This window comes from Echeneis naucrates, chromosome 13 (assembly GCF_900963305.1).
Source record: "Echeneis naucrates chromosome 13, fEcheNa1.1, whole genome shotgun sequence".
In the NCBI taxonomy this organism is placed as follows: Eukaryota; Metazoa; Chordata; class Actinopteri; order Carangiformes; family Echeneidae; genus Echeneis; species Echeneis naucrates.
Genome location: NC_042523.1, coordinates 4,028,790 through 4,041,108, shown reverse-complemented (window position 1 = coordinate 4,041,108; position 12,319 = coordinate 4,028,790). Strand labels below are relative to the sequence as shown.

Genomic DNA, 12,319 nt, shown 5'->3' with positions numbered 1-12,319 from the left:
CGGTTGGTTCCTCTGCGCGCACGACTCTGGCGCTCGGTTCACACATACAAACACGCCATGTTGAAATTAAACTCCAGCAGTTTGATGTGAAGCACAGCAAATACTTTCACTGATCATTTCACTGATTACTTAACAGTGGGTGAATAGTGATTTCACATTAGCAACCTCTTTGTCTGAACCAGCCCGGTGCATTCAATTTTGATTGTGCCCCTACAGTAAAAGTTATTATGAGTTAATGTTCAGAGTGGAACACAACATTGGAAAAATAATATCTAAATGAACGTGTTTTTTTTCCTTTGAATTTAGCAACATCTAGGGCTGTTCAGAACTCACAGTTGGAAACTTTTTATTCTCTCTTTGCTGTAAACCGATAAATCAGTGGTTGATCTACAGCACTCAAAAAGTGTTGCACAAAAATTGCAATATTAAACTGCACTTGCTGTAACCAGTGTGGCTACTGGTAGTTAGTTTTTCATCTAATAAAGCAGTCGAATTTATCGTTCCTCCAGGTTTTAATCAAAGCACATCAACAGCTGAGAAGTGAGAAGGCACTTAGTTTGGGGGGACGTAGATGTAACATTCACCATCAGACATCGTCAGCAAACACACTGCAAACCCCATCTAATCCTAATTCACAGGCTCGGTCTGTGCGTTAAAGCAGCGTAGTACCGGTTGCACTCTGCAGGCCTTACTGTGTCAAAGATGCTGTGCGGAATTCACTGCACCTTCTCTCAAGCTCTCTGACTTCTGTTAAGGAAACTACTGTTTGTTTCCACCATTACAGGAGTGGTGTAGAGTGCTGTCCAAATGGATAGTTTAACTTTTTTTTTGGTCATTTTTTGACATTTTGCAAGTAACAGAGAAAGCGAGAGAAAGGAAAGTAGGCGAGGAGAGAGGGGATGACATGCAGCACCGGGCTGTGAGTCAGGCTCCGACCGAGGCTGCTGCACTTAGCACTGAGCTGTAATACCACTACTGGATAATACCCAACTTCTGTTCCCATCAGCTAAAAGACTTTAAAGAGCGATCAAACGTCCAGAGTGACTTCCCATAATTACAGCAACACAGACAACCATCAAATAGTTTACATCTTATGGTGAATGGGTAAAATATACATGTTTAAAGGGCTTTTTACATGGAACGTTAACATCTGCATTTATAAACTCAGGTTTCCCATCTAATCACATCTCAGCGCTCACACTGTATTGCACAGGGGTCCCCATACTCACTCTTATCACCACCTCCGGTCAGGATGAATCGGATGGAACGGTCTTTCTTCTTCTTGTCCTCTGGGTTTGGTGGGAGGGGCTTGGACCCATGGTTGATGGGGGCAGGGTCCTTGTTGGAGGAGCCAATCATTGTACTAGTGTTCCTCATGGGTGGAGCTGGGGGCTTGTCCTCGACCTCCCCATTATCAGACATTTTCTGTGAAGCTGTAGCCGGCCACGCCTTCACAGAAACACAGGGGAGGCAGGTTGAGTGGCAGGAAAACTGACCAATCACAGGTAAGAATTATAAGTCTACATATAAACATATTAACATATAAATTGCAGAATATATCAGCACATACTTTTACACACAATTCCACAATTATGCTAATGAATGAGATTCAAATACAATTTGAGGAATTGCAGTTTTTAAACATAAGTGCACGAAAGCCATGATGATTACCCTTCATAGTTAGTGAAAAGGCAACATGATGAGTGGATTGGCATGTACCATATTTTATGTGTATTATTAAAACATAATAAAATATTTCATGCATTATGAACACAAGTCTGTCAGGACATCCCTTATTATATTCCAGGGGCATGGTTAAAGTTGAACCAACCACAAGCCAGGCACGATGAGCTAAATGTCTTTGCATGCTGGGATGCAGATGCTTGAATTCTACACATAGTGCATGTTGGACATTGACCCAAAGAAAGCAACGTGTTACCCTCTTGACATTCAGGTAGAGAAAACCTTCTCCAGGACTTCCTTCCTGAATTTCCTTCACCCCATTCAATAATTCAGGCCAATACAAACAAGCTACAACTTTGAAACACCCTGAAATATCCAAACTTCTTCATCTCTAAATGTGTGGATCCTCAGTTTCCAAAATATAACTCAGTCTTAAAAAGCTATGATAACTTTGGACAATATTCCCAGTGCTATTGTCATTGTCTGTAAAAATCAATGCATTACACAACTGTCTGAATGAGTGATCACTATCACTCAGTCATTAATATTTGAGAGCGACATAAAAAAGATTTTACAGTACAAAGCAACATTTCTCTGTGTAGTTGTGTGTCAGTCTCCAGCTGAACCCAAATTAAACCCACAAATTGAATCCTCCGAATCCTGAATCCCTTACTTTTATTAAATGTTACCACAAAATCTCACAACAGTTTGCAACATCAGTGGCGCTAACAACCTCTCACCAAGGTGAAATTTAGTAAGTGGATGTTGTTTGTGATGGATGCTCTGGGGTGTGATAGCACAATGCACACAAATGCCTTTTCACCCCAGCAAGCTGGAGAAAATGAACTGTAAAATGAAAATATCGGGAACAGATTTCAATATAATCCACATGCAGTTAATCCGTTTTCATAGAGTCAATAGTCTTTAGGAGGTTCTTCCATTTTATCATGTACAGTAGTTTGTCTGATACTTACTTTCTCCTGTTGTGTGATGTTTGTGAGTAAAGTAATTCAGTTCAGTTTATTTGCTACAACTGTATGTCTTTAATCGATGTTTTAATTGTGCAAGAGAAATAATGACCAAAATGAGGAGCGTTTGCCTTACAACTGTTAAGTTCAAGTACTAATATGATAATACTTGTTTTGTTTTAAGCAAAGACAGTCGTTTCATGCAATTCATATATTTTTATGGTATTGTAGACAACTTTAGCACAATTAGATAGGAAATTAAACCGCCAAAAGGAATCCAAACAATGAACAGGTAAATAAACACAAATATCATTTTAACTGTGGAGGTTCACCTCACAGTTTCAGCACAGATTTTTTAAAATAATTTTTAAATACCTGAAAGTAATGACTTCTTATCGAGCTATAAGTTCTCTGCTGCGAATGTAGTTCCTCATCAGAAGCAGATAGAGGCGTAGATAATTATTGCTAGACAAGAACTTCAGCCATAAAACCAAGTGGTTGGATTATGCCCTTTAATCAAAGCTACTTCTTCATCCTCTCCTAACCAGCAGTGACCAAGATAAGAGTGTGTGGCTCCATCTGTCTTTTGACCAACCCTGCCTCCCATTGGCTGTGATGTCACAGTGTAGTGTCACCAAGTGAGTCACACAAGGAAGGAAGCTGGAAATATGGTACTCACCCACACACACATTAATTCAAACAAAGATTCAGAACAAGAACAAAAGTAAAACCGCTTGCTGCTAAAACACGCGCGTGTGTATCACCCAAAGTATACACAGGTAGGTGTGTGTTTGAAGCCTTATAATCCCTGTTTAGAGAGAAATGAGGGTCCCTTTGTTGTCTGACTCACAGGTCTCATTCACACACACATGCAAACACACACACACACACACACATAAACAGAGGAGTGAGACAGCAGGGTCTCATATTTCAGACAGTCTTGTCAGTCTCAGCTTATTATAAAAAAAAACCCAAAACACGCATTCACACATTAACACGAATGGCACACCGGTTGGGTGTTTGTTTTTTGTTGTTTTTTTTGTTTTTTTTACTCACATAGAAACTCTGTCCTAAACGCATAAGTCTAGAGTCACACCAATAAACAGGGTTATACAGTATATGCCAGTAGAGACATGCCAAAGATATCATTTTCAGCAGGTATATCTGTTACAAATGCAACATACCTGTTTAACTTGTTAAACACAACAAATGAAGGCACTGTATATTTCATTGTTTCAGTTTATATCTAATATACAATCTGAAATGTGCATGTGGTGCAAAGTATTTGCCAAGTGTCCTTTTTTGTGTATTCTGCTGTGTCTAAAGGTAATGGCGGTAGAGCCTTACAAGTTTATGCAAGATGCTTGATAAAATGTTACGTGAACCTTGGATCTTGTTCGATAAACATTCTCCTAAAATGTTACCCACTTAGCCAATATTTTAATGCCGGATCGGTCATCAAAACTATTAGTAGAGCAGGAAAGACATACAAAATAATTTTTAACACTAATTTAGCATACAAGAAATCAATTAACCATTCCTACGGACATGAATGCAGGTTTAGCAAATTATTTTATTTATTAGAATTTAAGAAATATGACTTGAGCCAACACAGTAAAACTTATCACAACACCTCACAACACAACACTACACAACTGTAAAAGGCAAGATGAAAAATTGTTTGGGCATGCTGTATTTATCAAACTCTGATGATGATTAAGCGCATAAACTTCATAAACTTTAAAATGTAAAAATATCAGTTGGGAACCAAGAAGAAAGGGGTAAAAAGATCAGCAACTGAAAGATCAAAGAGACTGACAAATAAGATGTCTGTCTCATTACACAGCTTTGGTCACCCAAAAAAAAACAAAACAAAAAAAAAAAAACAGGATGGCTGCACTGTTTCACAAATCGTTGGTGTTGTCATATCATTCATCGTTTATTTCACTAGGCAACCAGTTTCTCAGCATTTTTCTTTTTTTTCAAAGCCTAATTTTTATCACCTCCCTTATCTCATTCCATTCTTCCCCTCCTTGAGTCCTCCTTTTCTCTGCTTGCCATCACAAAGAATCATGTCTGATCAGTTCTACTGACCTACATTACTGTGAATGTTCAGCCAGATGAACAGATACTCCTTTGGGAGCTCTGAACTCTTTTGTTATTTAAAACCCAACAACTGACTCAAGTCTGAGCTTAAAGCTGGAGAGAACTAAAAGGCCCCAGGCCCAGGAACCGAACCCGCAACCTTTTCATTGTAGGGAAACAGCATAACCCCTATGCTGTGCTGCACTCCTCGATGCCATTTTTGCACCAGTGTAGTCTAATCCGGTCTAATGTCAGTGGTTTTATGCCGTAATAATTATTTTTTTTTTATCTTAAAATGGTCTGTCAGGAGTGATACAACCTCCATCAGTTCTTTGCAACTTATCACATTCAGACCTTATTGTCAAAATTTAAATACTCTATTATCAATGTAATGTAACAATAACTTGTTTCGCCAGTAAACAGTAAAGTAAAAACTACTATAATTAAAACCAGCATTTCCTGACAACAGGTAAGATGGGACCTGCTAGATATTTCTTAGCATAGATCAAGTACGCAAAATGCTTAAATCCTTAAAGGGTTTTTCACCACTGAATAAGGCTGCGTGTCTGATGCTACAAATCCCCCTTTAGTGACTTATTGAGCTGAGTTTTGCTCAAACTGTATTTCTTTAGGATAACTGCAGAAATGTCCAGCCATATTATCAGTGTTTCCTGTGGAGTGCACAACCTGTAGTTTCCTTATCGACAATGAGAATGTTGTTAATATAACTCAGGGGGAAAGCTAAATATTTCCACACAGTCTTCTATATCAGCGGGTCTCATGGTGTCTTTTAAATGGCTGCAGATTTAAGTTAGAACAGGTAATGCTCATTCACTGCACTCCAACACGTGTGTGTGTTGTGTTTTTCCCTCTTGACATACCTGCAGGATGTAACAATTGGGGTCATGGCTACATCCTCGATTCCACTTTTGATTTCAGTGGTCAAAATTGTTATTTAATTTCAGTCGATATCCAACTTGCAATTATGAATCTTAACCTTTCAACTGTTTTTGCTATTCCTTGATAATATTACCTTTTCTAAGTTATCAGCTCAGTTGAACAGACCAAACAATGCCCCCCAAAAGCAAGCACTATAATCATTCAATTCACCATAAAATTTGACTAAATATTGATTAGTGCAGATTCATCATTAGCAGCTTCACTGGTCTGTTTCATATCCAGTGGCCTCAATAGAACCTGTTACCTGCACTCTCACTTCTGCATGTCCCTTTCGTCCCCTTCTTATTCTCCATCCTTCTATTTCACAACTGTAAAACACGAAAAAAATGATTTCTAAACAAATGGAAATAATATCTATTAGATACACAAAAAATACAGATTTATCTGTTCACATCTTGTAAAAACTGCACAAAGACACACACTAATGTCAAGAGAGAGTTGGAAGTAAGTGTCAGCACTTCCTGGAAACGCCATGTCAGCCAGACACGCTTACTGGAAGAGGACCTCATCCACACATGCAGGCCAATAGAATCACAAACACAAACACACACAAATCCATCCATTCTCACACTAACCTTTTCTGACTCACAAATAAGAGCGTATAATTAGATTTGTAACGGTGTGGGATGAGATAGCAAAAACTCCTACAAATTGACAAGTCATGTCGTCACAGTAATGACTTAGCATAAGATAATCCATCCATCCATCTTCTACTGCTTTTTCCGTTTTTGGGTCGCAGGACTGCTGGAGCCAATCCCAGCAAACAATCTGACTGAGGGCAGGTACACCCTGGACAGGTTACCAGTCCATCACAGCACCAACACACAAAGACAAACTGCCACTCATGCTCAATTTAGAGTCACCAATTAACCCAAACATGATGTCTTTGGACGGTAGGAGGATACCGGAGTACCCAGAAGAAACCCACACAGGCACAGGAAGAACATGCAAAGTCCGCCCAGAAAGGACCCAGGCTGGGAACTGAACCCACAACCTTCTTAAGGTGGGGTAACAGACCTCACCACTATGGTGCTGGGCTGCCCAACATAATATAGTGTGTCACAAAGATAAGTCAATACATGTGCAAAAGCCAATGTAACCATACAGCTTCACATTAAATCTATTTTCAGGTTAAAATGCACACATCTCACCATATTTGCATCTTAGGATCTCTGCACCAGGACTGCAGTCAATTTCCTCAGCCAATGGCTTTACATCTCTATAAAAGTAGTACCTGATGGCTTCTCAGCAAATCCCTTTATCGACATGTTGATAAAGCTGTTCGTATCAATACATTATGTGCTATGTGACATACTTCCAACGGTTATTTTAGGCAGCTCAGAGGCAAGTACAGCACACTTTTTCGAGGCAGAAAAAGTTCAGCACAAACCTATAGTCTTTTTTCTGGTGGCAATCACACATAGACACCGTTGTCTGGTGTGTGTGTGTGTGTTTATCTGTGAAGAGACAGATGGTAATTTTGAAGAGGAAGATGTGGCCAAACAAAATAAAGGACAGTTTGATGCAAAAGGAAGAGAGAGAGAGATCAAGGAGGGGGAGGGGGGTTTTCCTTTGCATGAATGAGACATACAACAAACCCGACAAGGACAAAGACCAAGAGTAGTAGAATTATCTCCATGGTTGTTTGGCAAATTGTCACCCTCTTTAAAATAATTGCCTAAGTCATTTTTTACAGAAATGATTTTTTGCCTATATATCATATATTCAGCAAATGGTTCAGTTTTTTGTGTTTCCTGAAAAATCTGAAAGAAATTACTTACACGATTAATAAGAAGGCGTCGAAATGTTGTATACCTCTGGCAAACTAGTGAGGGTATAGCTTGACTGCATGTGCGTTCAGGCTGAAATAATACCTGCGGTGAAGAGGATAACGTGTATATTATATTACATTTACCAAAATGGTTGCTGGCAACTCCAAAACATCATGCTGATTACGGCTGTCTGCGGAATAAGAAGAGAGCAAGAGGAGAATTGCAGGAGAACATTAAGAAAATGAGGGCATAAACAGGAAGAGCAAAAGAGTAAAACAAAAGAAAATAGGCAGGTTGACATTATAGAGAGAGTGCGTGTCCAAATAACAGACTGTTACTTAGCAGGGGACACATAGACACACAAACAGTCCACTCCAAAATAGGGTCCCCATGTCCTCAACTTTCAGCTATTTCTGTGTCATTCCTCTGAGCTTGAATCATGTTTTTCTCACCTTAGCGTCTTCAAGAAATTTTCCAATGACAGGTTCTAACTTTGAGTATTTTTTTATTATTGGTATATTCTGAACTCATTATCTTTAACAGTTGGGCAAACAGAACAAGATCTGCATGGGCTGCATCTTGCTCAGGATATTTTACACACCAAACAACTAATTAATTCATCCAGAAAACAATACACAATAGGGCACAATAGGGCACGAAGAACAACAGATCCAGATTAATCAGTTAATCAAAAGACTGAACTTCCTACCGCAACTAAAGTGCACCAGCCATTTTAAACTAGACAAGTTTGAACTCATTACAATCCCAACAAATTAGTAGCTAATTAGATATCCTTCAACCACCAATCCTTCAGTCCCCTGCGCCCAGCTTTCCACCAGCACCAGCTACATTTAACTTTCTTGCTGACATAGTTAAACAGCTACATCCTACAAACTGCCCCAATGACAGTATCCCAGAGAAGTTTCAAAACTTTTGGATGCAGATTTTTAAGTTTGGTTACACCACTCTCAGCTCAGGATTTGCTCCTGCTGTGTTGACACTTTTGGCCAACTTCAGACTCATTCCTTCATTTGTATGTGATGGTGCTTTTAAATTTAACAGAAAGAGAAACTCTGTTGTCAAAACTATCTTTTCAACCCCTGCCTGCCACCAAAGGTCTTTGAAAGAGTAATTCATGCTCTTATCTCAGCCTGTCTGGACTATTGAAACTTTCTGCAAGTCTGATTAGACCGACCGACCTCCCAAAACAAAACAGACACACACAAGACCCACAAAAATGCATCTTCTCTGCCTTCACAGTTAAAATGAAGTGAGTCTTTCGGCAGAGGAATCTGATCCATAATTAACTGCTTGCATACATGGATTTCCAGTAACCTTGTTATTACAGAGCATGTAGATATATTGTCTGATTCCCTGCATGAATTACTAGGTGGTCGTTAAACGGTGCGTTTTTTTTAAGGAGTGTCTTTTTTAAGGATATATGTGGGTGAAGAAGAGGAGCCAAGGTCCAAAGTGCCAACCCAGTGACAACCTCCCCAGCTCCACCCTGTCACCTCCATGACCCCCTCTGCCTCTCCATGGCTGATATTTGAATGATTGGATCATCCAAATAATCTCCCCTTTCAAGTAGAGTACCAAATTGATGTGTGCTTTTTTAAACGATTTTGTGTTTGTGTATGTGCATGCATGTGCGTGCATGTGCGTGCGTGTGCGTGTGTGCGCATGCGCAATAGCCACAGTTGGCCTTTGAAGGCAACATGCTGAGGCAGGACTGCACAGATGGTTGTATGGAGCAGATTGTCCTTGGGAGTGTGTGTGTGTGGGCGGAGCTCTGGGAGTGGTTGCCTACAATAGCCCACATAATCAATGTGTTGTGCACACACAGACAGACTGACACCTAGGTAATCATACCCTGTGTGTGTGTGTGTGTGTTTATGTCAGAGCAGACTGACAGACTCACAGCATAATATTGTAGAAATGGGTTTATTGAAAAAAGCTGACCTTAACCTGGTTACGGAACAGCAGGTACATAAACACCATTACTGCTCTCTTCCTCTGTCAAGCACCCTGCATGGAAACTCACTAATCCTTTGGATACATTTCACTCACTCAACTACAGCCGCTTTTGAACATGGTTGATTTACCCCTGGGACACATCTCACTCCAATGTCATGCACACTGAAGAATGAAAACTGCACACTGAGCTACTAGATTTTACAAACAAACAAAAGTTTAAATAACACAGAGTCCAGAGCTGCACGAAAATCAGCATTAGAACTGAAACTACTCAAGACAAACTGAACTAGAAACCAGGAAAGCAAACTTTTCAACTCCGTCTACAATGTAAGATGATTTCTCCACAGGCAAAGGCACTTTAATTGGTGCTATATTTCAGGCTGGGCCAAAGTGGTGGATGAACGTTTGTCTCTTTCCATCCCTTTAGGGCAGAGCTGCTACTGTGGCTTAAAACACAATTTAAGCCACGCGAGAGCCAGACAGGCAGACACCAGAGTAGTTGTCAAAATGATTGATCGAACTGGTGGAAGGTTTATTATCATGATCACTAATAAATAAATAGCTACGTGTCCTTCTAAAACCTTGATTGTGGTTGACTTACAGTAGATGAGATGGGATTAGAACAGGCCTCGCTGGTCGACTGGACAAACTGTGTTCTGATTGTTATCCCAGCTCTACTTGCTGTCAAACCAAACCATCATCAGTCCCTCTGCCCTAGCCAATGCCCATTTTGATGTCATTCTGACGTTTGTGAGAGCGTAGCAAAACACAAAACTCTACTATACTAAGCTGATGTTACTCAATTACACAAAACTGACAAGTGGCGTTGTACAGATACATTTAAAGAATTGCAAGATATTTCTGTGGCCTAAGCTTTCCAAGTGAGTTCTGTTTTATAGAGGAAACTGCAATTTTCATTCAGCTAGTCTAATTAAATACATCATGACTCACAAGACAAAGCCAGCTCTAGTCTGCTTACTCTACATCTTTCTCTTCATCTACGAAAAACAAAAATGTTTACAACTCCTTTTCTTGTCCTATCATAACCCCCAGGACCTTGTTTGAGGTGAAAAATAATGTGGCTGCATTACACAAAGTGTCGTTGAACACAGAGCTAGTTCAACAGGGAATTATCTTCAGGCCAGTGTCGAAGTCGGACAGCAGTGAAGAGCAGATAGAAAAACCTCTTAGTATCCCTCCAATTAACTCCACAGGTGGAGCAGCATATCCACGGGAAAAGAAATACATACTGATTAATATCAAGTACTATTTCTTCATGCTTACTCATAATAACTGCAAAATAATCACGCCAACACGGACACTTGTGACTCATGAGAAGGTTTGTTTGTTAAAAGCAAAAACATGTACACAACAAATACCAATTAAGAGTGACACACACACACACACACACAAACACAAGCACTTAAAGTGCCACATAATCAATGCTGACATGAACTGCAAGGTCATATTAAGACTCCCAGCTGGGAGACCTGATGTTTCAGCTTAGTACTGTACTGCACTTAAGACTAAAAAGACATACACACGCACATATATATGTATAGCCTGAATGTACAAATTAATCTCCAAGATGATGCTTTCTTTAATTGCTATCATTTAATCCTTAGACGGAGCAATGAATGTATCAAGGCACACACACACACACACACACACACAATGTGGGTTCATGTCAGCAGTCTCAAAGGAAGGAAAGGAAAACATGGAGAATCAATGATGCCTGATGAACATCGATTAACATGTCTGTTTACTTGCTATGCATAATTCATTAAGCTGTTGCAAATTGGGCAAAATGAATGATGAATTCTTTCCCATTTTATCTAATTCTCATGTATTATTTCTTTTCGGCTATGTGGCAGTAGCAGTGTGAGCAGAGCCAATCATTACATTTCTGTCACTGACAGATTATAGCTCCACTGTTGGAAAGCCAAATTATTCGTGACTGAGTTGGCGTTTCCCTTTTGACTGATTTTCCAAAATACACTTGTATAACAGAATCTTTTAGTAGGTTGCATTTATTGACCAGAGGCACCTGCCAATAAGGCTTATTGGCTAGTAGAGTTTTCAGTGGGTTGCAGAGATATGGAGCAGAGGTTTGTCACCTCCCAGGCTGTATTAAAATACTGTATATTTTAGCATAGAGAGCACGAAGCAAGAAATCAGGCAGAAGGGTTAAGCCACCAGATACTAGAGAGAATGTTAATGGGACATGGTGATGTCAGGTGATGTCACATCCTCCACTGACCATATCCAGTCCAGTCCAGTCCTTTGCCAGGTATTGACCTAAATTAGTTTTTATGTTCTAATTTATATTCAAAAACAGCACAATAGCAATTGCAGGAAAGGGTTTTTCATTTTAATAAGCTATAAAAACTGAAAACTGAAATCATATATGTAAAAAAAAAAAAAAAACAGAATGTGAGTGTTAAGTGATTAGACTGATTCACTTTAACAGAAATTATGTAAAAGTAAAGAGAGCAGCAAAAAGCAGAAAATCCTTAATGATTAATCAAGTAGGCCTCCTTCCCTTTCTGTTGACGGGTCTTAAATTGTACCTGTCATTGGTCAGAGGATAATCAAGGAAGATTTAGATTACTTTTGGTGCGTTTTCAGTGTTGCTCTTTGTTGATGGCCCTGCAGTCCAGTGAGCATTTACAAGCCAAAGAGGCCCCATGATAGAACTGTGATGGGCCCAGTAGGTGAGAGGGACAAGTTTGGAAAAAGACCTGAGAATAAGATGCGTTTAAAATCCAGACAAAAAAAAATTTAAATGAAGTACCCAAAACATGGCAATAAGATGCCGATACTTAAAAGCAGTCAAAAATATTCCAAGAAAATACATAAAGCGTGGACATAAAA

At 39.5% G+C, this 12,319-nt stretch overlaps 1 protein-coding gene across 1 annotated transcript in view; it reads right to left on the bottom strand.

The window, feature by feature from the left end:
- pak1 (p21 protein (Cdc42/Rac)-activated kinase 1) overlaps nt 1–12,319 on the bottom strand; it is a 43,565-nt gene that overhangs the window by 16,578 nt on the left and 14,668 nt on the right. The window contains exon 3 of the mRNA XM_029517006.1: nt 1,230–1,449. Within this exon, the coding sequence (XP_029372866.1) occupies nt 1,230–1,422 (193 nt within the window). The 5' untranslated portion in view covers nt 1,423–1,449. The remainder of the gene's footprint in view (nt 1–1,229; nt 1,450–12,319) is intronic.